We start from the raw sequence: 25,818 nt of genomic DNA, 5'->3' as shown, positions 1-25,818 counted from the left end.
GGGATTGTTAAAGACCCTGGACACTGCTGACACCACAAGGTCCCACTTATCTTCCACCTTCTCTTCCGGATTTCCTTAAACATCACTTTGGTAGGTCAGTGAATCAAACAGAAACTGTCTGAAGTCATCACAGCTGACATTTCCCATTAATATCAAATTTGTCCTCTCTTCGGATAATGCGCTTAAGACAAACAAACTACTTCAGTTTTTATTTAATTTTAATGAAAACTGCAGTCTCTTTATACGTGTCTTAGCTTTGCAGGATAAAAATAATTTTTTCTTATCAGCTGAGAAGAAAAGTGCCACTTTGGAATCATTCCGCGTTCACTAATGCAACGCACTTTAACCAGGTTCCCCTCGAGAAGGGTTCTCAGGGAACAGTGCGCTCAGCATCCTGCTGTCACAAACAATTCGTAATGGACAGATATTCTCAACGAAGTCAGTGTTCTCCACAGATACTGTGCATACAACACAAGAACAAATCAGCTCATTGATTTTGTACCTGAGGCAAAAATGCTCCTGATTCCTGAACAGATGTCTTCACTGGTTCTGTGGGATGAAAGAGAAATTATTTACAAAGCTGAAAGAGAACTAGGCCCACCTCTATGCTGGCTGAGTTTATATCACAACTGTTCACGTCTTCCCCCTACTGACTCTTCTTTCCTCAGCTATATTCAGCCCCAAGGTTCCAACCTCACACTGAAAATCCCAACTGATAAGAAAACACAAGTCCCCATGCTAAGCAGGGGTTATGCAGAAAAACCGCTTAAAGGGCAAGTGAAAGAAGGCTCTCCCTTGTCCTTCTCCAGGTGAGGACTAGGTGAGCCTTTAGCCTGATAGGAGAAGCTCACAACCTCACCACCGAACAATATCAACAGCTTTCCTGCACGTGCTGAAACTGGACAAGGCCTAAAGGAGACAGCCTGACAGCCCGCAGAGGAGAGAAAGGGAAAGAGAAAGCGTGGGTTCCCCACTGACAGACAGATGGCCACGTCTTCTTAGTCCAGGGATACTGGGAGATCATAAAATAAAATGTCAACAGCAAGATAGGGGACAGAGAGCTCAGCAAATATAGATGAGCCGAAAGCAAATTTTGTTAGATAAAAATGACTTTATTGGCCCTGAGAGGTGGAGAAACCACCAGTTCTAAAGCCATAAAGGGCTGGCTCAAGCCCTAGCACCATTGCTGACACACTCTGTGATCTTGGCAAATTTCTTCCTAAAGTCTCAGGGTTTTCTTTTATTAATCTCTAGGATGAACATACCAATATCTACTTTATGACTGCTGCAAAAATGAGAAATAATGTCTAAAGACAGGGAAAGAAAATGCCAGTAGTGGCAAGGTGTGGGGTAAATGAGCACTTTCAAAGGCTAATGCCATATAAGTCGAAACAGTCTTTTTAAAGGAGAACTAGCAATACCCTTTAAACCAATATTCTGCTTCTAGAAGTTTATCCTAAGGAAATAATGGAGCAAGTGTGCAAAGATGTCAACTATGAATGATGGTTTATAACGGCCCCAAACTAGAAAGAACCTAGGAGTCTACCAACGTAAACTGGCTAAATAAATTACAGTAAGGATAATGGAATATTATGCAATGTTAAAAGGATCAGAGAGATCTTTACGTATTTGACGTGAAAAGATATGCAGGATATATTAAGTGAAAAACGGATTACTGAATAAAATGTGTAATATGGATCCAACGTACTTAAAAATACGTATTTGTGCACATACACTTACACATGTATACGCTAAAAAGTAAGAGTCTAGAGGTATATAAATCAAACCTTAGCAGTGGCTGTGTCTGCTACTCGGAATTAAGAGGATATTCACTTTATCTTTTGTATTTTAGCAGTCATGGATTGGCAGAGTAAACACGCACACAAAGTAATCTACATAACATGCCTATCTCAGTTTAATGCACGTAGAGCTTAGTAAATTGTAGTAACCATCATCACCGCCATCACCGTCATTCAGCTGAAATCTATTTGGAAGTCCCAATTAATATGGAAACTTGGTTTGATTATTTTAAATTTCTATCAGGTTAAGGCCAAGTTATCAGAATGCTTTTTTCTTTTATCAGCAAATAAACCATGTCCGGGCAAAAGCAGGTACCCAGCTCTCCTAAGGATCACCAGGGGGTCGGGAGCCTCTTCACCTCACCTGTGTAACTACAGTCAAGGATAAACCTGCCATCACAGAGCGTGGCAGAAAGCACACCGATTGTTTTAAATTCCTATCCACGTCTACCAGGTTTCCTATTTTTCCCTTTAAACAGCTTTCAGAATGCTAATTCTCACCACCTCACCAGTGTCTTAAGAAACATGCTGTCACTACAGGAATTAATTCGCTTCTCAAGAGCTTTTGCTGGACAGTGGAATTTTAGGCAGAGAACAGGAGGCATGAGCTATGCCACCTCGCTAATTTGGGCAAAAATGCTTCTCAGTTTCCAGGTGCACGCGGACGGCACGTGGGCTGAGTCAGAAGATTCTGGCAAAGGGCCTGCCACACAAAGGCGGCTTCCATCAGGCCACCGCCGTACTCACAACAGGCGCAGTCCCCACGGCACGCGGGACGAGGCCAAGCTCCTCAGGTAAGACTGAGCCCTCCTTATCCACCTCCAGGTCTGGAGCACAGCCATCCCCACCGCAGAGCGAGACTGAGTCCCAGCCCTCACTTCAAGGAGGACTCAAGACAAGCAAAAGAAATACACTCTTAAAAATGATGAGATCAAGTGCCGATGTTTTAAAAGAGATGAGAGACAGCGTATGGGTTGAAATTACTGGTTTTTTATTATACTTTTTTTCTTTCTTTTTAGGGGAGGGAGAACCTCATCTGTAGCGTATCTAGATTCATTAAACGAGCTAGAAAACAAGACTGCATAACCTTTCTTCATCCAGCTGCTGGATATTTGGCTTCATGTGGCTCATTTTCATGGCTAGATTAATGTTCAACTTGGCCTGGTTATAATTCCACTTCAGATATAAATGTCACATCTCTTAAAAAATACAGCCAAGGTGATGAAGCTGACAGAGTAAGAGGTGTTTACATTCAAATAAGCTAATTCAATAGACAACCAGAAAAGCCAATGAACACATTTTAAGGAGTTTAATTGCTTTATATTTTGAGAGCTTAATTAGAATATGTAGATAAAGGAAACGGCCAACTCTAAAAATGCAATATTTCATACTTGAATTATCAAGCATCTATAAAGAACGAATATAAAGAAAAGTTGGTCTTACTTTGAGTGTCAAGTTGTTCCACAATGAGTCTCTGTTCCTTACTTCTCCCATTCTGGAGCTTCAAATATAAAGAATAAGGTCACACTCCTGTGAGTTTTTCGGAGGCACATCATATCACACCTCTTTAAATATCTCAACAGAATTCTTACCCAGGAAAAAACAAAAATATCACATTCACAGTTCAATTATCTAAAGAATAGCAAGAGCCATTAACTCCATAAATCCCATACTCTGCAGCCAAAGAACAAGGCAACTCTTCTTTTTAAAAAACAATACGATGAGCATGTAAACATGTTAAACTAGCAGGTGAGAACGTTTCAGAACAGCTCTACAAAATCAGACGGTATGCTACAGGAGAGCTGCTGTCATGGCTCCGAGTTAGAACAAGCTGAGGGAACACGCGAGTGACATGCAACCTGGTCCTCCAACACAGAGGCACGTGCGCTGCGGCCGAGTGAGCGTGCTAGCCGCACACCTGGCTGTGCATCCCAACTGTGCCACTTACTAGCTATTAAGCTTCAGCAAGTTATTTAACCTCTATATGTCAATTTCTTTATCTTCAAAATGAGGGTAACAATAGTACCTACCTTCAAAATTTTTGGTAAAGATTAAATGTCCACAAAGCACTCATACAGTGCCCAGCACATGGAAGTGCTTACTGAACATCCAGTTACTGTTTCCCTGTAATTGTCTAACTAGACACAAGCCACAAGTGGGCTTGGTTCTGGACGATCGGCTACCACCTCTGAGGGCTAGAGTGGGATTAATCAGAGAATGAAAGATTGAACCAACCCTTCTCAGAAGACAGGTCCTGTGTAAGGTACACATACCACACACTGTCAACCATCTGATACGCTCAGCTTTCAAATGACAGTTCTCCTCTGAAGCTATCCTAGCCAAAAGAGAGAAGTACACTATTCATTAAGCTGTGTCTGTAGCTAAGGCTGAGTGTCTAAATTAAAGAAAAACATATAAGTTGCTTTTATTATTAATAAACAGTGACTTAGCCAGAGGCTGATGGTATTAAATAGATTTGGAACCCCACATGGGTGTGCATTCATTTTTACAAACTATTAAAAGATATATAACATCAAATCAAAGCTAGATTCAAAAAGGATTATATTGTAGTCATACAACTTTTTCATTTTATGTTAATATCATGTGTCATTCAATGCCACTGTAATTTTTAAAGTACTTTTGCAGCCTGGTATGTAACATCCAGGTATTCAGCTCCTAAATCTTCTGAGAAATTCACTAAATTCATATACCACAGTGCCTGTGTACTAAAGGAATGAATGATCAGGTTTACAGAGGAACACAGCAAATTTAAGGAGAAATTTATACACAGAGCACGTGGGTTCCCAATAGGCTACATAGACAGTGAATACAATTATTATTTGTATTACTATTGCATGAAAACTATTAACAAAATAGAAAGACAGTAGTAAAATATGGCAGGCTTTTAACTAAGAATGACAACGTCATTTATGTTAGATAGACAATAGCAGAGAAAGCTCAGAAAATCTGGATCTGAATTCTAAATCAGTTTTGTCTCATGATTTGGTATCACAGAGATTCAGAAGGACAACAGAAAGTATACTTGATTCTTGAAAAAATGACCGATATATCTATGACATGACTAGTATGTAGTTTATTAAACACACCATGGTGTAGAGAAAGGAGCACGGACAGGGCCCAGTTCTGGCAGTAGTCAGAGGTGGGTAATCACCTAATACTCTCCAGGCCTAACTTTCCTTATTTGTTCAGTGAGGGGGTTGGACAGTACAACCCTTAATATCCATTTTAGCTCTGAAGTTCTCTCTCTCAATGGTATCCTTACAGCTCATATTCTCCATGAAACTATTTATATTACAGGAGTAGTTAATGTTTTCATCATGTACTTATATGAAAGTGTTTATAATTTAACCATGAAATTACACTCTGGTCTAAGTCCTCACTACAAATGCCACATATTTTTTTATGGGGATGAGGATGAGACCATACTAAGATTAACTTCTCAAGATAAAAATTAACCAAAAGAACAATTCTGATGATACCTTGGCACCATCTACTAACACAACAATCAGAAATGACTATGTGATATTTATGTTCACCAATCAATCACTCAATAACATCACTCAATAACAAAAACCTCTTGCTGAAATTGCTAGAATAAGCTCAATAAAAAGCAAATGCACAGAGAAGTAAATACAAGGATATTTATTTTGAAGCATGATTTGTAGTAACAAAAGATTTGAAACAATCTATATGTATATACACAAGTGCTAAATACGTTGTATTATATTGTATATATCTAGAAAATGGGACCACGTTCAACCATTAAAAACAATGGTTAAACAGAGGCAGTCCCACGTGATTCATATGGAACAATTCTCAAGAATCCTCCCATCAGGACAACAGTGCTAGCATGCTATCATTCGTACAAAAGATAAAAATGAAATATGATATGTACATGTGCTATCTCTGGATGGTTGGGGAAAAAAATGGTTAACAACAGCTGCCTCTGGGGAAAGGAACTGGAGGAAATATACTTTAAAAATTATTTCAGTACATTTTGAATTTTTTATCCATGGGCACATCCTACATATTTTTATTTAAAAAGCTAAATTTTCAAAGGAACAAATGAACAACGAAAAAAATGTTCAACTGAATATGTAGGGACACAAACAAACACACATAGGCAAAAGACTGGGAGGGAATAAACCAAGATAGCACCAATGGCTGTCTTTAGGTAGTAGGATAAACGTGATTTATTTTCCTTCCTTTATATTTCCCTGTATTTTCCAAATTATGTCAACAAACACATAGTAGCTTTGTAATCACAAGAAATTATACATATTTTTAAACAAATCACATTTCTGTCACAATTTTTTTTCAGATATTGAATAAAGTACATGCTGTGAGAATCTGTATATTTTTATCAAAGTTCTGAAACTGTTTCATGCCGGGATTCCACACATTTGCTCCAGACTCACCCTTAAGTTATATGAAGGATCCTTAAGACTTAAGTTTGGAAGAGATGCCTGGAGAGCATTTACATAACTTGTTCCCGTTCCTGGAGCTATAGCTGGAAGAGAGGTACCGAGTTAAGATTTACAATCATTATCAAGAGAATCCTCAACAACGGCTCAATCCACAGTCAATGATCATCTTTCAAAATACCCTAGACTTTCCAGTCACCTCACTGAATTCAGAATATCAGATGACTCTTCCACCAACGTCATTAAGAACGGACTAAAAATGCTAGTCTTGCTCTTGATCTTTTATCAGTCATTTAGGAGGGAAGGGGGGTTGTCTGTAGACCACTGGGTATCGTTACGCCCCTCAGGCTGTGACTGTATGGTGGCAATGGACTGCTAGCAGAGCTCACGCTGAGGCTGAGTCTAAAAGACAATGGGGGAGGGTGGCGTGAGAGAGAAGGCCAATGGGGGTCTGGTCCCCTTTAAGGACGGCGGCAGGGGGGTTATCAGCAGAAAAGGCGCCCATTCCATGAGGAGGTTTTGTGAAACTCAGGACACATGCAGGGCAGCTATGGGATCCCAGGGACAGGATACCACCCAGGGTTGGACGGTGGTCAGGCCCAACACTGGAGCAAGGCAGCAGGGCTCAGCAGACACTCAAAGGCCCTGAACGTCCACAGCGCCACCGGCCTGTGCAGAAAATGGGGCTGCAGACTTTCCTGAAGACCGGAATGGTAAGAACTGCTGGTGGCATTTTGATGAGAGCTGAGACTCCCTGGTCACGGGCGTAGGGTGATGAAGTCTGCAGATCTGGGATATGAAGCTTATAAAAGGAAACGATCTCCAGCTACAGGCTAGTGGGGGCTGTGGACATTCAGGTTCGGTTCCATCTGCCCGTCCATAAAGTGAATCTTTACCAACCAAACCTACTATGCCCAGGGTACTTTCTCTTGGCCACTGAGAGGCCAAAATTCTGCTTACCAGACTGCCTGTATTTCTGGATTTTTGTCTTCAGGTCTATTCTGTGGATGTTCTTTAGGCATTTTTCTAATAAATCCAACTGATCTGGAGCAAGCAGATTTAGTTTCTCCAATTCAATCACAAGATCCAAGAAACTCTAAGAGAGCCACCAACAAGAAACAAATGTTAGTAGAGCTGATTATTAAGCCCCAAATGCAAACCTCAGGCCATGTGATTTACAACAGCAAGAAAATGTGACAACAAGAACCCCTTCTATGACCTTCCATGACCTTAAACCAGACTGTTTATACTCCCTCCAAGGCCAAGAGCAAATTACACTCCTGGATTTCACTCAGCAAAGAGGTGGTGCTAAGTCTTTTGGAGGCCAACCTCTACCTAGGTTCGGGATAGACACAAGGGCCATTCAGTGTCATCGAGGAGTACTGAGAGAGAGCAGGGCTAAAAACGAAACCCTCCCAAGTGTGTTCTCTTCCAGAAAGCCAGGTTAGAGTTATACTGAGAAACTCTGGGGGTTTCCTGTAAAAGGAAGAGAGAAGGTAGCTGGGGAAGTTTTTATTAGAAAAATCCCAATGATACAGTTTTGAAGTTCCTAATACATTTTAATCAATACTGGACATTCCAACTCCTTCTGACTCAGGGGGTATAAGGTGGCAAAATCACAAGGTTTGGGCATTTTGCTACTCATTTACCCCAGACCACAGAGATTGTGAAAGAACTATATTTCAGAAACAGGCACTGCTTTCGGTTTTATTTCCCTTCTGTTTAACATATTTACTGAAGTGCTCTCTTTATTTTTAAAAATAACAATCATAATTAAATCCATATAAATGATTGGGAGATAAGTTGATTAGGGGACACCAAACAAGGAGTTCTATTTTTTCATTTTCCTTCCCATTTTTCATTTGAGGGTGGGAGCATACAGTCACCCTATATTCCCAGATTTCAGAAACTACAATCATTAAGAAACATGGAGAAATTCTAAGGCAATGATTCAGAGTCCTCAGAGGCAGGTCCTTCAAGGATATATTGTCATAGTACATGACCTGAGCTCTCCTTGGCTTGTCCTTAATGCAGCAGGACCATATAGAGCCAGGTGGAATTTAAATATTTTTCCAGCAATCACAACATCCCAGAGATCTTCACCCCTACCTAGTTCTCAACCCCAAATCTCTTCTTTTCCCATTCCGTAGATATATTAGTCACAAGGACCTTCCGCGACCCCATCTCCACATGCAGTCTAATGACTCCACAGTGACCTGGAGCTGGCTGAGGAGAGAGATGCAGGTGGAGCAGGGTGAGAGAGGACTAGCATGTCCCACCTGTTTCTACTCAGCATAAGCAGATGGGACTTCCTGATGCCCCCAAATGATCTGTCAACCCAGGGAGAGAAACTGATGGATAACGCAAGCCTATGAAGTTTACACAAATAAAAGATAAAATACAAGGATGAAAGAAACATTCAAGGCCACATCAGAAGACATCACCCTATTTCCTCTCAATTCATAAACCAATTCTCTTCCCATCAATGTTACTATGAAAAAACCCATCCTCTTCTCACTTTCCACCTTCACCCCAGCGTTGGCCTCCTGCCCCAGTTGCCCACTTCCGTCTCTGCACCCCGTGGAGAGCATCCACCAGCTTCTCACAGGCTCTTGGGAACATGAACCAAGAAAAAGAAAACTCACCTTGTCCTTGGCTATCTTGCTTCGGCCCATATAATCCCTCATGAGGAAAATTAATGAGGACACATCAGATTTATCCAAATCCTCCCCAATCTCCGTCATCAGCACCCTGTAAACCAGAGAAGTTTCTTTAGTAAATTCAGATTCCAGTGCTATGAGAATACCAAGAGCCTACACTTTCTCTACACCAATAACTCGTGAAAAGACTAGTTCTTGCCCTCATTGGAATGTAGCCCCCATAAAACTGAAAGCCTAGATCACCCCAGGAAGAGGTCTCAAGGGAACTCAAGAAGGAAATTTACCCTGTCCCCAGTTTTCACCAGGAGATGGTACCTCTCCTTCCATCTAGCTGCTCTGAAAACAACTCAGAGAATAAAAACTTCCCTAAAGAATCCCCTAGCTTGCCCAGAAGTGATGATCAATAAGTGAAGGACCTAAATGACTAAGATGAAAGACAGAAATAGAATCCAAGGTGATCTTGCCCTTTCTGTTTAACAAACTCCCAGGTGGTGCTGAGGCTGCTGATCCAGGGACCATACTTTGAGTTGCAAGATTCTAAAGCCAAGTAATACCCAGGATGTCCTGGCCCACTCCCGAACTCAAAGGGCAAAAGATCTCCAGATCCTGGGGACTGTGACCCTAGATGTCTTGGTCTAGAAGGCCCCTCCTGACTCAGTCACCTCTGCTCCAGCTGGAGCTACCATCATGCTTCTCTGGGGCTCCCGGGACACCCCATGGTTAGCATTATTACCTTGCCATTGTCATCACTGCGTAGGAGGTCGTTTCCCCAGTTAGACTCTCAGATTCCCGAGGATGGAAGGGTCTTCGTTGATTTTACTCTAGCAGTTACCAAACACTGGGCATGTGTCGACCCACAACAAAGCCCACTGAACAGCTGAACCAACAAATCTAGCCCTTCCCCTCCCACGGCCCGGCCTCTCGCCCAGAGACCCTGAAGAACTGCCTGCACTCACAAGAGCAAGGAAACAGCAGGCGGAGTGCCTCGCCTAGTCACTGAAACTCCGCCAGGGCCTCCCAACAAGTTTTAAGAACATTACTGACATCATCTGGTGGTTGGAGAGGGGAAGATGATCGAGTACAACGACGACATTATTATAAACCCTTGCATTTGTAGAGTGCTTCACAGTTTTAAAGAGGACTTCACATGCCAGGTTATCACAACTGATCCTCACCAACAGACTTGTGAAATCAAGTATTATTATTCTTAGCCTTACAAGTAGGAAAACAAAGGCCCCTCCAACGTTAGCGGCTGGCTCAGCCCACACGGACTGTAACTGATAGTTCTGAGGCTGGAAACAGAACTTCAGACCTCAAGTCTCAGACGCACTCCAAGGCCCACACTGCTTTCAACTCTCTTTAATATGGTTTTTAATAACACACATCATCTCCAAATATAAATTATCGACACCACTAATGGCCGGTGGTCTGGAGAAAAAGGAATTGCTAATTTAAGGTTACAAGTTCTCTTCCTTTCCCAGAAACACAGCCTGTTCAGTGGTTTCCATGCTCTTTTGAGCCGCCAACACAGTACTGTGTGAACAAGAGCAAGGAACGTCTTAAGGCTGTCTGAACTAAAAGGGCCTGGGGTAGTTAAGTGAAGAGATGTTCCAGCTAGGCTCCCAGAGCCTCTGGGAGCAGGGACCTCACAGGAACTCAGACAGAGCCCACCCCACTAACTGCTCAGCAGAGGAAAGATTCAGGAGGGATCAAAGAGTTCTATGAAGACTAGGAAGCTCACTGTCAGACTTGTTATTTTCTTTCTCATAGCAGAAAGTACCAGGGGTCTGACATCACAGAAAATCAAGCTAGCAGAAGTCACTGCGGATGTCACAGTCAGAGGCTGTGCAAGAACGACAAGCTCTTAGTCATTGCCCTCTCTCTCTCACTCTGCGTAAGGCAAACACATCCCATCTACTTTCATTATGGTCTTCTACCCAATTACTTTAATTAGCAAACACATTCTAAGAATTCAAGGAGTTCAAAGGAATGAAGTAACATCATATGGCAGATCACTGCGTAGAGAAAATGATGAGGCTGCTCTTCTTCCTGTCCTAGTTTCTATCGTCCAGAAGTCTAGACCACCTCTCTCCCTCCCGCCAGTCCAGCCTTGGGAAGGGCTGATGAATTACCTATAGTCCGATACAAGCCGAGGGTGCCTGCGCAGGTGTGCCTCTACTGCCGTTTTGTCCATCTTCAAGATGCGCTTGAGCAAGTCAAACCGCCTCACTCTGTAGAGCAGCTCAGCCAAGCCCCCAGAAGACAGGTTTCCTCTCTCTCTTAAAATATCCAGAAGATCCCTGACGTTAAGTGGAGCCACATCTGCAGCAACGTCCCGGCACAAAAATAGAAGCATCTCCTTCTCGTCTTCATCAAGTGCCTCTTCAACCTGATGGATGACCTCAGCAGACATCCTGAACAGCGTCTCTCCAAGGAACGGCAGCAGGAAAAAGCCAGTCCCGTCAACAGAAGGCCTTGAGGCTACTGACTTCATTTCTGATAGCTTTCTTCATTTCTTTCAGAATCCTTTCCAATGGGAGAGTTCTGTGGTTAAAAGGGAATTTTTAAAAATCCTCTTATCAAAGTATCTTATGCCTAAAATTCAAAGGTTCTTTCCTCCTTGCTGGTCTCTCCAACCTAGCAGATCAAACTCATATTGTTAAGTCTCCAAAAAGGGATCCTCAGTAGACAAAGCAACAGGTCCAAATAACAAGAGACAAAGAAGATAACCTACTTTTAATGAAAATAAAACCAGAAGAAAATTATTCCAAAAAATCCCACACGCTTCATCAAAATTTACAGAATGGAAAATATAGTCGGGGGAAACCAGGGGTTTATGACTCAGTGCCAACAAATGACCCCGGTGGGTGGAAGAAGAAAACTCCCAATGACTAAGCCACCGAACAAATGAAAGACACTGCTGTCACAGTGGTCAGCTCCACTTTAGGGAACTCTCCCAGGTAGGCCTGAACAAACATGGGTCTTGACAAAAGCGACCCTCTGCAGGGTTTCAAAAATGATGGGAGAAAAGAGGTTCTGTCCCTACCCCACCCCTTTTACCAGCTGTTCTCCTATTTTGAAACCCCTCGTTCACACCTATAAGCAGACCCTCTGCTGCCATCCTCCCAAACTCGCAGGTCTTTTCACAGCTTCACCATGAACCCTCACCGGACCTGCTGCCACAGCCCAACGAGGTCTCGTCAAGTTCTGACACCTCTTCAGACCAGGAGCTCTGACTCTCAACACACTGCTGCAGTGCCCCGCCTATGGCTAGAGCTCCTGATAGCATCAGTGGAAGGAAGGCAGTGGAACAAAGATGTGGGAAAAGATCCCGCTCATGGGGCGGGGGGGTTTGGGTGGGAGTGGTGGGGCGGTCATGCCATGGGGGCATTCTTAATTTCTTTCATTGGAACTCAACCTATTTTCTTTCAAAATTTAAGTTGCAAATGGCGATCACCGTCTACTCTGAAGTTTCATGGCTATGTTTTACGTTAAGTTCTTGTGTTGTGAGAGAGTATCTTGTCTATTTCTATCACAAAACATTTCAGGTTAAAAGCTAATCTTAGCAAAAAATAATGGGAAACACAACCCAAATGCAAGTTGCTAACTGTTGCTACATATTTGTGAATAAATATATTTATATTTTTATCTAGCTATATTTAGTGAAAGGAACACTGAACTATTTTATTGATTTATATACAATCTCAGTGCACAAAAGATTTGAGGCATCTAACAATAAAAACACCTAAGTAGAAAAAAAAATTTTATATGAGAAGGTGAAAAAATTAGGTTAGAAAATCAAAATGGGGTGGAGGGATAGAGAATACAATGCAAATATGCAGGCTAGGAAGGCCTAAAGTGACTTTAGTAGACTGTGAATTTGTCCCTGAGCTTTCTGGCAGTCAAAGCAAAAAGGGATATATGGGAAGTTAAATAGTTCTTGCTGTTAAAGAAAAGAATTATTTAATTTCTCTTTTTCTTAGAGAAAGCACAATTTTTCTACAGTTCCAGAGTTTCCAAACAAAGAAAATATTAACAAGTACTTTAGTGTCTGAAAGTAACAAAATTACATTTATTTTAAATATTATTTTTTAGAAATTTAAAATATTCTATTTTAAAATAGACCATTCATTCATACCTTTCACACTGGCCTTCCCACAACCAGTCTAAACAGTTAAGCTCTTACTAAAAATTGACATTTTACCTATTTATACTTGTTAATAAGTATTGATGTGTCTATGCCAATCCCAGGCTCATTCATCCAAATTCACTTAAATATGGCCATTTGTGAATAACTGGAAAAGTGAAATTTATTAAATGATTGCTCAATGAAAGTAGAAAAACTGGTACTCAGACTGCTTTATTTTTTTAATCTGAAAGCTGAATAATAATTTTACATGTTCCAGAAAGCCCAAACCTATACTCCACTCACAGGCTAAGAGCACTTTAACCCAACCACTAGTTTCCATGAAAGGTCAAGTTCTTTGTCTGTTCACTAAAAGTGACAATTTTCTTAGTAGCTGTTATTATAAATTAATCTATAGAATATTTATACACACTAGAATGTATAAAATAAATAAGGGATCATTAAACACACAAGAGTAAGAAATGAGGTCTTATCCAAATTCACCAGACATATCTGAAAAAGAACTAAACAGAACTACTAGAAACGAAATTTTCAATTTCCTATTTTTAAAAATGGTAATCTAACTTTTGGAATTCATAATTATCAATGATATAACAATGCCAGCAAGAGCTAACAAATTAGGTAATCGTTTTAAAAAACACTATCTGCTCAGTTCATTTCCTCCAACGATTATACCCAAGACTGCTTTCTGCCAGTCATGCGCAGTGAGCCACAGAACTGACATGTTGTCCTCCCCTCTGTAGTAATCAAGTACAGTCTGGCAGCAAAATCCAAACTACTCAGTGGTAGCATCTGGCACAGTCAGAGAAAATATCAAAAGGAAAACTACAGCTCCCGTGCTAAGCCAGGCCACCACATGCAGCAAAATTCCAGTGTGTCTATGTTGGGGTGGTGTTGGGGCAACTAACTGTGGCTAGAGGCAATAAGCACTTGAGAAAGGGGTGCACAGAGGGGAGAGGCAGAGTTAGGGTCCAAATAATCACTACTGTCTTGGAGTTTCTCTTAAATCCAAACCAAGAAATTAACAAAAGATACTCTGAGACTAGGGAAGCCCACCCAGTCTCCAGGGGCAAACTCAAAACGACCCCCTAAGGCCACCTTCACAACCGAGGGCACATGCGACTCATTCTGCTGGAGGTGAGCTCGTGCTTAAAAATAACCATGCACAAAAATCAAAACACCCTGACAGAAGACAAAGCAAAGAAAACTCACGTCCTAGGAAGCTACATCTGAAAGAGCTGAAAATAGCTATCTTAAAACGTTCAAGACGATAAGGGAAATTTCTGCAACATGATAGGCCAAATCAATGGTTGTTAATCAGGGGCAATTTGCCCCTCAGAGGACATCTGACAATGTCTGAAGACATCTACCGGTCATCATAACCAGTGTCAAGACTGAGAAACCCTGCACTAGATAATCTGGAAAAAAACTAGCTATAATACACTGAGACGCTGAATAAGACAAAAATACTTGCTTAAATACCCAGTTGAGCATGTAAGAAAGTAAGTAAAGTTGTAGGGAGCCAAAAAAGAAAAAACAGCTAAAAACCACAGTGATACTAATATATATATTAAAAAATGGAAACCATCTAAAAGTCTATCAAGAAGAGACTGAATAAAACGTTTATAGTCCTTTAATGAAATACTACACAGCCCTGAAAATGAATGAATTAGAACTACAGGAGGGCCAGCCCCGTGGCTGAGTTGTTAAATTTGTCCGCTCTGCTTCAGTGACCCAGGATTTCGCCAGTTCAGACCATGGGCACAGTCCTAATACTGCTCGTCAGGCCATGCGGAGGTGGCATCCCACACAGCAGAACTAGAAGGACCTACAACTAGAATATACAACTATGTACTAGGGCACTTCAGGGAGAAGGAAAAAAAAAAAGAAGACTGGAAACAGATGTTAGCTCAGGTGCCAATCTTTAAAAAAAAAAAAAAAAGAACTACATGAATCTCAAAGAAAAATACAAGATAAATATTTTTGCTAAGGCAAAATGTAAATTGCTAAAGTATACATACCATATGATTAATTTACATTAAAATCCTAAAAGTTAAAAATAATATCATATATTGTTTAGAGATATATATGTCATGCATATATATGGTGAAAATATGAAAACGTACATAATAATAATAAATATTGAATTCAGAAAAGTGGTTTCCATTACAGGATAAATGAAATGTGACTAGATAAAAATACAGACGGGAAATGACTGAATTTGTAATATTTTACTTCATAAGCTGGGCAGCAGCTATACAGATAGTAAAAGAAACATATCTCATATCACATTCTCTGACCACAGTACAATAAAATTAGAAAACCATAATAAACCAAAAGGAAACCTTCTAAGTTTTAAATTGAAAAATTAGTTTCTGTTTCTTACACACTCACCCTTTACCAGTTAATACATACTATATAAAGGAAATAGTGGTGTGGGGGGAAAAAACCCCAAGCACGACATATAAAGACTATCTCATCACATTCAAAATGCTTTCAGAGCTTCCTTGGTCTATATATAGACAAACCTTAGAACAAGAAAGCCTAGAGGCACCCCAAAGTTATGCTCAAAAAGAAGAGTTCCGATTTTATTTAATATGATTCAAAAGATGGGGTGGAGGAGCTGGGGAGGGCCATATACCTAAGGGGGAGACACTCAGTGTATTTTTATGGAGGAACATATTTTTTCACAAATTCACAACACAAGATGGAATAAGTCATCACAATTATAACTTAGAAGTGCGGGCCAGCCTAGTGGTGTAGCAGTTAAGTTCATGCACTCTAATTCAGCAGCCTGAAGTTCACCAATTTGGATCCCGGGTGCAGACTTATGTGCCACTTATCAAGCCACACCGTGGCAGGCATCCCACACATTAAGAAAAAAGAGAGAGAGAGCAAGGAAGATGGGTACAGATGTTAGCTCAGGGCCAATCTTCCTCAGCAAAAAGAAGAGGATTGGTGGTAGATGTTGGCTGAGGGCTAATCTTCCTCAAAAAGTAAGTAATAAATAAATAACTTAGACGGGGAAAACAGATGGAATCAGTTTAGTCTAAGGAAACAAGAGGCTATCAGAAAATGGACTATCCTATGAGATTTTTTATACAAATCTCATAGTAACTACTAAACAAATAATCAGAACAGAGACACAAATGATTGATGAAGAGAAAACTAAGAAAACCATCACAGAAAACTACCTAACTGAATTGGTAGTCCAAAATACATGACATGAGAAACAAAGGAAATGTAGAAGAACCAGAAAACAAGCGATAAAACGGCAGCATGAAGCCCTCATTTATCAATAATCACTTTAAATGTAAATGGACTGAATTCTCCAATCAAAAGACACAGAGTGGCAGATGGATTAAAAAACAAGACCCAACATTATGCCGCCTCCAGGAAACACAGCTCAGCTGCAAAGACAAACACGGGCTCAGAGTGAAGGGATGGAGGATGATGCTCCACGCTAATGGCAAACAAAAGAAAGCAGGTGTAGCCATACTTATATCAGACAAAGTAGACTTCAAGACAAAACAGGTAATGAGAGACGAAGATGGGCAGTATATAATGATCAAAGGGACACTCCACCAAGAAGACATAACACTTATAAACATACAGGCTCCCAACACAGGAGCATGGAAGCACATAAAGCAACTATTAACAAACCTAAAAGAAGATATTAACAACAACACAATAATAGTAGGGGACCTTAACACCCCACCTACATCAATGGATAGATCATCCAGACAGAAAGTCAACAAGGAAATAGTGGATTTAAATGAAAACCTTGACCAGATGGACTTTATAGATATATAAACACTCCATCCCAAAACAGCAGAATACACATTCTTCTCAAGTGCACATGGGACATTCTCAAGGATAGACCATACATTGGGAAACAAGGCAAGCCTCAATAAATTTAAGAAGATTGAATCCTATCAAGCATCTTTTTCAACCACAACGCTATGAAACTAGAAATCAACAACAAGAAAAAAGCTGGCAAAGTGACAAAGATGTGGAGACTAAACAACATGCTACTGAACAACAAACGGATCATTGAAGAAATTAAAGGAGAAATCAAAAAGTATCTGGAGACAAATGAAAATGAAAACACACAATACCAACTCATATGAGATAAGGCAAAAGTAGTCAAGAGGGAAATTCATAGCAATACAGGCCCACCTCAACAAACATGAAAAATCTCAAATAAGCAATCTTGAACTACACCTACAAGAATTAGAAAAAGAAGAACAAACAAAGCCCAAAGTCAGCAGAAGGAGAGAAACAATATAAATTAGAGCATAAATAAATAAAATTAAAACAAAAAAGACAGTAGAAAGGATCAATGAAACAGCTGGTTCTTAGAAATGATAAACAAAACTGACAAACCCTTAGTAAGACTCACTAAGAAAAAAAGAGACAAGGCTCAAATAAATAAAACTAGAAATGAAACAGGAGAAATTACAATGGATACCACAGAAACACAAAGGACTTAAGAGAATACCACAAAAAACTATATGCCAACAAATTGGACAATCTAGAAGAAATGCATAAGTTATTGGACTCATACAATGTCCCAAAACTAAATCAAGAAGAAATAGAGAATCTGAACAGAACAATTGCAATAAAGAGACTGAAAAAGCAATCAAAAACCTCCCAAAAAACAAAAGTCCAGGGGCTGGCTCCGTGGCCGAGTGGTTAAGTTCGCGCGCTCTGCTGTGGCAGCCCAGGGTTCGGATCCTGGGCGAGGACACGGCACCACTAGTCAGGCCACGCTGAGGCAGCGTCCCACATCCCACAACTAGAATGACGTGCAACTAAGATATACAACTGTGTGTGGCGCGGGGGGGGGGGGGGGGGGGGGGGGGTTGGGGAGATAAAGCAGAGGAAAAAAAAAAAGATTGGCAACAGTTGTTAGCCCAGGTGCCAATCTTTGGGGAAAAAAAAAAAGTCCAGGACCAGATGGCTTCTCCGGAGAATTCTACCAAACATTCAAAGAAAATTTAATACCTATCCATCTTAAAATATTCCAAAAAATTGAGGAAGTTGGGACACTTCCTAAGACATTCTACAAGGCCAACATCACCTTGGTCTCAAAGGCAGACAAGGACAACACAAAGAAGGAAAATTACAGGCCAGCATCACTGATGAACATAGATGCAAAAATCCTCAATAAAATATTGGCAAACCGAGTACAGCAATACATTAAAAAGATCATACACCATGATCAAGTAGGATTCATACCAGAGACACAGGGATAGCTCAACATCCGCAAATCAATGTGATACACTACACTAACAAAATGAGGAATAAAAACCACATGATCATCTCAATAGATGCAGAGAAAGCATCTGACAAGACACAACATCCATTTATGATAAAAACTCTCAATAAAATGGGTACAGAAGGAAGGTATCTCAACATAATAAAGGCCATATATGACAAACCCACAGCCATCATCATTCTGAATGGGGAAAAACTGAAAGCCACCCCTCTGAGAGCAGGAACAAGACAAGGGCACCCTCTCTCACCATTCCTATTCAACATAGTACTGGAGGTTGTGGCCATAGCAATTAGGCAAGAAAGGAAAGGAAAAGAAAGTAAAGGAAATTCAAACAGGAAATCAAGAAGTGAAACTCTCGTTGTTTGCTGACAACATGATTTTGTGTAAAGAAAACCCTAAAGAATCCATCAGAAAACTATTAGAAATAATCAACTACAGCAAAGTTGCAGGATACAAAATCAACTTACAAAAAACAGTTGCATTTCTATACTCTAATAATGAACTAACAGAAAGAGAACTCAAGAACACAATCCCATTCACAATCACAACAAAAAGAATAAAATATCTAGGAATAAATTTAACCAAGGAAGCGAAAGACCTATACAATGAAAATTATAAGACACTGCTGAAAGAGATCGATAATGACAAAGAAATGGAAAGATATTCCATGCACATGAATTGGAAGAACAAACATAATTAAAATGTCCATACTACTTACAGCAATCTACAGAGTCAATGCAATCTCAATCAGAATCCCAATGACATTCTTCACGGAAATAGAACAAAGAATCCTAAAATTTATATGAGGCAACAAAAGACCCCAAAGGGCTAAAGCAATCCTGAGGAAAATGAGCAAAGCCAGAGGCATCATAATCCCTGACTCCAAATAAAATAGACTACAAAGCTATAGTAATCAAAACAGCATGGTACTAGTACAAAAACAGACACACAGATCAGTGGAACAGAATTGAAAGCCCAGAAATAAAACTGCACATCTATGGACAGCTAATCTTCCATAAAGGTGCTGAGAACATACAATGGAGAAAGGAAAGTCTCTTCAATAAATGGTGCTGGGAAAACTGGACAGCCACATGCAAAAGAATGAAAGTAGGCCATTATCTTTTGCCATACACCAAAATTAAATGGATCAAAGACTTGAAGGTAAGACTAGAAACCATAAAACTCCTAGAAGAAAATATAGGTAGTATACTCTTTGACATTGGTCTTAAAAGGGTCTTTTTGAATACCACATCTATTCGGACAAGAAAAAATAAACAAGTGGGACTTCACCAGACTAGAGCTTCTGCAAGGCAAAGGAAACCAGGATCAAAATGAAAAGATAGCCCACCAACTGGGAGAAAATATTTGCAAATCATATATCCGACAATGGGTTAATCTCCATAATATATAAAGAACTCACACAACTGAACAACAACAAAAAACAACCCGATCAAAAAATAGGCAGAGGATGTGAACAGACATTTTTCCAATGAAGATATACAGATGGCCAATAGGTACATGAAAAGATGTTCAACATCACTAAGCAGGGAAATCCAAATCAAAACTACACTAAGATATCACCTTACACCCATTAGAATGGCTATAATCACCAAGACACAAAACAAAAAATATTAGAGAGGAAGTAGAAAAAAGGGAACCCTCATACATTGCTGGTGGGAATGCAAACTGGTGCAGCCACTATGGAAAACAGTATGGAGATTTCTCAAAAAATTAAAAATAGAAATACCATATGACCCAGCTATCCCACTACTGGATCTTTATCCAAAGAACTTGAAATCAACAATTCAAAGACATCTATGCACCCCTATGTTCACTGCAGCATTATTCATAACAGCCAAGAAGTGGAAGCACCCCAGGTGCCCATCGACTGATGATTTGATAAAGAAGATGTAGTATGTATACACACACGCACACACGCACACAATGGAATAACACTCAGCCATAAAAAAAGACAAAATTGTCCCACTTCCAACAACACGGATGGACCTTGAGGTCAAGCCAAATAAGCCAGACAGAGAAAGACAAACACTGCCTGATTTCACCCATATGTTGAAGACAATCACATGGACAAAGAGAACAGTTTAGTGGTTACCAGGGGAAAGGGGGTTGCGGGGTGGGCACAAGGGTGAAGGGACGCATTCATATGGAGACTGACAAATAATAACGTACAACCAAACTTTCACAATGTTATAAACTATTATGACCTCAATAAAAAAAATTTTAACTATTTTTGAAAGTTTCTAGGAAAGTCCAAAAGAAACTAGCTACATAAGCCAAAGGGAAGATTCAAAAGAAGTTCAAGATAGAACTTCTTTTATCTAGTAGTTAAAGCAGTTTTGGTTCCCACTTGTAAAATCAGGTGACAGAAGGAAGCCATCAGCTTGGGAAACATTTTAAATCTTAGAGCAAGTAGCTACAAGAGGATTTTCAATTACATTGAGATACTTGAGGTATATAGATATTGATATAAATAACAACGGTTCATTTCTTCAATTGAAGAGTTCACTGCAGAAGACACAAACCATTTTGAATACATAAACGTGGTATCAAATTGGTGGAGCTTAGTTCTTTCTTAAGTACTGAATTTCCAAAGATGACAACCCACTATCTAAAATAAGAGGAAAATAACGAAGAAGCTGTTTGTTTTGCACAAAAACTTAAATGTCCAAATAAAGACAAAGTGGCTAAAAGTGGAGACCATCAGAGCAACATAAACACAGAACAAGGTACAAAGTGTGGAAAAGGAAGTGGTTTCATCTGGAAAGAAAACATTCAAGAATATATACGTATATTCATTCATTCATTTATATGTGCATGGAGTCAAAGAAGGAATTATTTCTCTAAACCCAGAACTGAGGCGGGAGAAAAAACATTCGGGGCATCTGAACAAGCAAATGAATGAAACATAAATAGTGCATACATACATTCTTGAAAACAAGAAAACTGGTCATTAGAAGAAAAAAATCTTTCCTTAGAAACGCTGAAGCCAGAGGGGAGTGAAATTACACGTGAGAAAAGCAGAGACACTAATAGAAAAAAACCAGCAGTTCTGAGATACAACTGGAGAAACAGCATCATACAAAATGAGAAAAAAGAGAGGGAAACATGTTTTAAAAGACTGAGTGCACAAAGGTCTGCAAAAGACTGCACCGCAATCTTCGGGTATCTCAGGGGACAGACTCCCGGGGGCTTTCTCTATTTACTTCGCATATATTTTAACCCAGATAATTATAATACCACTTCACTGAAAAGTTTTTGAAGAAAAATGACAACACAGAGTGTTAAGTGCAAAGACAGCCACTGAGTAGGCGACAGCGTCGAGGAAGGGAACCCACGTGGGGAGGGCGGGTTGTGGTCTTCCTGGAGGAGGTGACAAGACTGAATATAAAGGAGAAATAGGGCATTGCAATAATGACCGTGTTTCTTACCTCATTGATTTACGGTAAGGCAAGCCCGAGTGCCTACACGCTGCCCTCTGACGTGTCATTACATCCCCAACCTGGCCCAACCGACCTCCTCCAGTTCCAGCCCCTCAGTGGCCCTTGTCCAGCTGCCCTGAATCCAAGTTCCCTGGGTAGGCAGCTTGGTTCGGTCTCCCCCAACCACTCTGTGGGCTTCTGGGCGAAGAAACTTCAGCTCCGCCTCTCTGGCCCCAGCACGCAGAACTGCGCCTGGCCCACAGGAGCTCAATAAATATTGGCAGGATTTTACTGAATTAAAGGAAAGGAGGCATTTCAGTCCATAACCACGGGTTAATTAGCCTTTGGAGCCCTAGAAGGAAGACACAGGCATCCGGAGTCCACCCCTGAGGTTTAAAAAGCGACACGCCTGGCAACTCCGAGTGCTGTGCGCTGAGTCCACAGGAGGCTGCAGGGCCGCAGGGCTGAAAGTGGGCCCCCTAGTCTTCCTCCGCGGGCCCCCCGAGCCCAGGGCGCGGGTGGAGGAGAGGGGCGGCCCGAGCTCTCGGACTACTCACGCCCCGGCAGGGCCCGGCCGGGACGGCGCCCACCTGGCCGGACACGCTCGGACCTGCGGCTCCGGGACTGGGGAGGTAGAAACACTCCCGACGCGCCGAGCATCACGAGGCCGCCTCCCAGCTGGCGTCCGTGAACCTCTGCCAGCTGAGCCCCTGCACTCCTCCTCCTCCAGGCCGCCCGCCCACAGGCGGCTTCAGGCTCCAGAACCCTCCGTCCCCGCCCCCCACAGGGCACAGGCGCGTCTCTCCGGGCAGTAAACTCTCCCCCGTGGGGGCTAAGGGCCAGGTGGTGCCCGGGGAATTACTGGGGGCCGGCCGCGCGCGCCCCAGCCTCCCCCAGACCGTCTGCCACTCAAAAACCTGCCTGCCACTCCCCGCCCAACCCCTTTGCCGTTCCAGACTCCCGGGAGCGGAAGGCAGGGGGCACCCAGCCCCCCCGGCCCCGTAGGTGGATTCACCTTCAAAGCAGGTGCCAGGCAGTAAGAGAGCATTAAAGGAAGCGCAGAGGTCAGACATTAACAGAAATGCAAAACATGACGTCGCTACAAAAAGCCATTTTCCTCGGGACATCCAGCCCAGAAACTGTGAGTCAAACGAGGTTAACCAAAAACGAAAACTTCGGTATGACAAACACATTCCAAATTTCCTTCCAAACCTCAGGCGCTTTTTTTTTTTTTTTTTTTGGAGTTGAGCCAAGTTCTTTGCTCCTGGCGTAACTTTTTGGTAAGATTATTTAGGGGGAAAATACCGAACATTCTGTTCCTCTTATCTGAAGTTTCTTATCTAAAGCAGGTCAAGGCCGCCAGAGCCCAGTCTTGGTTTTAGACCTGGGTTTTTCCGTGTCGGAGACATTTGACGTGCGCTCTCCCTGCTGGCACCACCTCGGGTACACAAACTGCTAATGTCAACAAGCGACACTATTCGAGGGCGCGCTGGCGTCGCTGCTGTTCTCTGGAACCAACGCTCGTTATTGGCCTCCTTTCAAAGGCCTTTGTTCTACCGCAGCGCGCTGTAAATATTTAACGGAACACGCCCTTCCGCCCAAATCCGGAACCCACCAAGCCTGCAGATCCTGAAAGCAGGCCTTTCCCCATTCTTTGGAAGCATGGAGAAGGGAAGCGGAAACAGAGTTTAAGCTTTTACGAAACCCTCAATCATTCCGAAGTGTGCCAAGGCAAGCCTTCCTTGCAATCTGCCCAGCTACGTATGACGTGCTTTGAGCAATAACCACCGCGACCTGTCCCCTCGCCAGGCGGTGGCGAGAGTCCCGGGGCCCGCCAGCTGCGCCGGGCTCCACGCCCCACTGCACAGGGCCTCTTGCTCATCAACTTTTCGAGAGGGGAACTGCCCGATCTTGTCAACAGCGCGTCCCAGGAGCTGAGCAACTCTCAAGATGACCTCAAGCGAGGCGGACGGGACGCTGGGGACGTGCCCCCGAAGCTCGAGGCCTGCTTTCCGCCTCTGCGGCTGCACTGTCGGCCAAGGGCGGTTGGGTCGGGTTCGACCCGGGCGGTCCCCGGGCAGCCGGGCTGGCAGAGCGGGGGCGCGGGGAAACCCGAGCTGGGGCTCTCCACGGCCGCGGCCCCGCCGCCGCCGCCGCCGCCCCCGCCCCCGCCCGGCGGGCTCCGGGGGGGCGGGGGCGCCCCGGAGGGTGGGGTGAGGGGAGTGGGGGGCTGCGCGCGCAGCCGGCGGCCGCGCGGACGCCGAGCCTGGCACGGGGGGCGGGCGCAGCGGGCCGAGCGCGCCAGTCACCGCTCTGCCCGCGGCGGGGCCTCCAGCTCGTCCCCGGCGTCGCCCCGCGAGCGCGGGCAAGACGGCGCCGAGAAATCGAAAGCTGGCAGCGGACGTGGCGCTGCCGGCCGGCCCGCCTGCCCTCCGGCGGCCCGCTCGCCCTCTCGACCCTCTCTTACCTGTGTGCCTGCAACAGCTGAGTGGCCCGACGTCCCCGTGTGAGGCCCAGAGACCCCCTCCCCGGCCCCCGGCGAGCGCCCAGCTTCGGGACTCCTGGCACCGAAAGGCAGCTGTTTCCTAAGTGGCCGGATGCGCTCCACCCAGGGGGCGGGGACAGCAGCCGACCTCTGGAGCGCGCTGCCGGTGTTCGTTGCCCACGCACGGGAAGGATACCCAATGCAAGGGGGAATGCGCTTTATGACAATCTCCTGACTCCTAGTAACTAGTTTCTTGGGATTGTTTAAAATTCCTTAACTTTTCTTGAAATAAACTTAAACTCACGGGAGAGCTGTCGGCACAGTACCAAGGGAGACCTGACAGCAAGAGCAGCTCGGCTGACCCACGCCCTAGGGAAACTGATGACAATTATTTCAAAACAAGCAAACAACAAATAACCATTTAAAGCCTTGGAAATAGTCTTAAAAGAAGACGGCAAATGAAGAAACATCTATTCAAGAAAATCGGCCAAAATTCGGTAAGAAACGCAAGAGTCTGATATTTCAACCAAGACGTCTTCCTCCTTTCACCCTCCCGACTCAGCAAGGCGAGACCCTCCTCCGGGACTACCCTATCGGAAGCTAGGAGACCGAGGACCGGGCCTCGTCCTCCCACGGCTCCCAGTGGGAGGGGCAGGAAGTCAGCAGTTTTCACCCTGCCCCCGGCCAGCTGACACTGAGGCTAATGCTAGGTGAGTGTGGTTCCCTTCCATCCAGCCCCATTTGTGGAAGAGAGGCTTTACCCAGGGCTGGAGAGCTGAGAATCCGGGGGTCCTGATCACCCTTACCCCAGGTCCTGAAGCGCTGGTTCAAGCCAGAAGAGACAAGCTGAGAGGACGTCAGGCAGGGATGTGACTCAGAAGCTTGTTCCACCACCTGCTGGTAAAGCCTAGCCCAGTGTTTGTGCCTCAGGGGAGAGGCAGTCCATGAAACAGATAGTTCATAATCTCTTCCCAAAGGGACTGGCTTCATTTGAACAGAACTTGGAGAAATTCAAGGCAAAGGGTGCGCTCAAAAACCCGGAGGTGGTAGTCATAGGCAATTAGGAGGAGATGACAGGTGGGCTGAATTGTGGACTGGCTAGTTTGCAGGAGAGAGCCAGAGATGAAGACAGCTGGGGGATGCCTTCCTGGGATAAGAACAAATCCTAAACAGTGCCCTCGTAAACTGTTGCTTCAGAGGGGTCAGAATTTGATTGGATTCATTTAGTGAGCATTTTATGCCCCAGGACATTGTTGAATATAATAGAGCAATCCACCAGCAAACTTCTAGAGTTTAACAGCTGGGTGTGGCCAGGGAATGAGAGAAAGAGAGCCCTACCCAAATTACTGGAGAGCCAGAGTAACCACGTCAGAAATTTAAGGAGTTGGGGGGAGGATACCCTTCTCTACAGTAATCTAGCAGCCACTAGACAAATAACAAGTGGATAACAACAACAAAGGTGGGACGGGGGAGGGGGAGCAGAGGGAAGGAAACAAGTAACCAGAGTTGCTACAATATATTGTATAAAATGTCCACTTTCCAACAAAAAATTACAATGCAT

At 43.0% G+C, this 25,818-nt stretch overlaps 1 protein-coding gene across 12 annotated transcripts in view; it reads right to left on the bottom strand.

Annotated features, from left to right (window-relative positions):
* The window catches only part of CFLAR (CASP8 and FADD like apoptosis regulator), a 42,595-nt gene extending 17,449 nt beyond the window's left edge, over nt 1–25,146 (bottom strand). For 2 of the 12 annotated variants that reach the window (XR_011528521.1, XM_008542207.2), the window contains exons 1-7: nt 24,240–24,376; nt 11,037–11,448; nt 8,890–8,995; nt 7,205–7,340; nt 6,239–6,330; nt 3,243–3,300; nt 503–549 (exon numbers count right to left, since the gene is read on the bottom strand). Coding sequence is in view for 10 of the 12 variants with exons in the window: in XM_008542207.2 (XP_008540429.1) it covers nt 503–549; nt 3,243–3,300; nt 6,239–6,330; nt 7,205–7,340; nt 8,890–8,995; nt 11,037–11,398 (801 nt within the window). In the remaining 2 variants the exon portion in view is untranslated. Of the gene's footprint in view, nt 1–502; nt 550–3,242; nt 3,301–4,034; nt 4,135–5,447; nt 6,331–7,204; nt 7,341–8,889; nt 8,996–11,036; nt 11,449–21,781; nt 22,706–22,787; nt 23,218–24,239; nt 24,377–25,063 lie in introns of those variants that run through there. The other 10 variants (XR_011528522.1, XM_070580613.1, XM_008542208.2 and 7 more) reach the window with 10 other exon arrangements.
* Nucleotides 25,147–25,818: the final 672 nt, after the last annotated feature.

This window comes from Equus przewalskii, chromosome 17 (assembly GCF_037783145.1).
Source record: "Equus przewalskii isolate Varuska chromosome 17, EquPr2, whole genome shotgun sequence".
NCBI lineage: Eukaryota > Metazoa > Chordata > Mammalia > Perissodactyla > Equidae > Equus > Equus przewalskii.
Note: the sequence above shows the minus strand (reverse complement) of the source record. Positions and strands in the feature narration are given on the sequence as shown.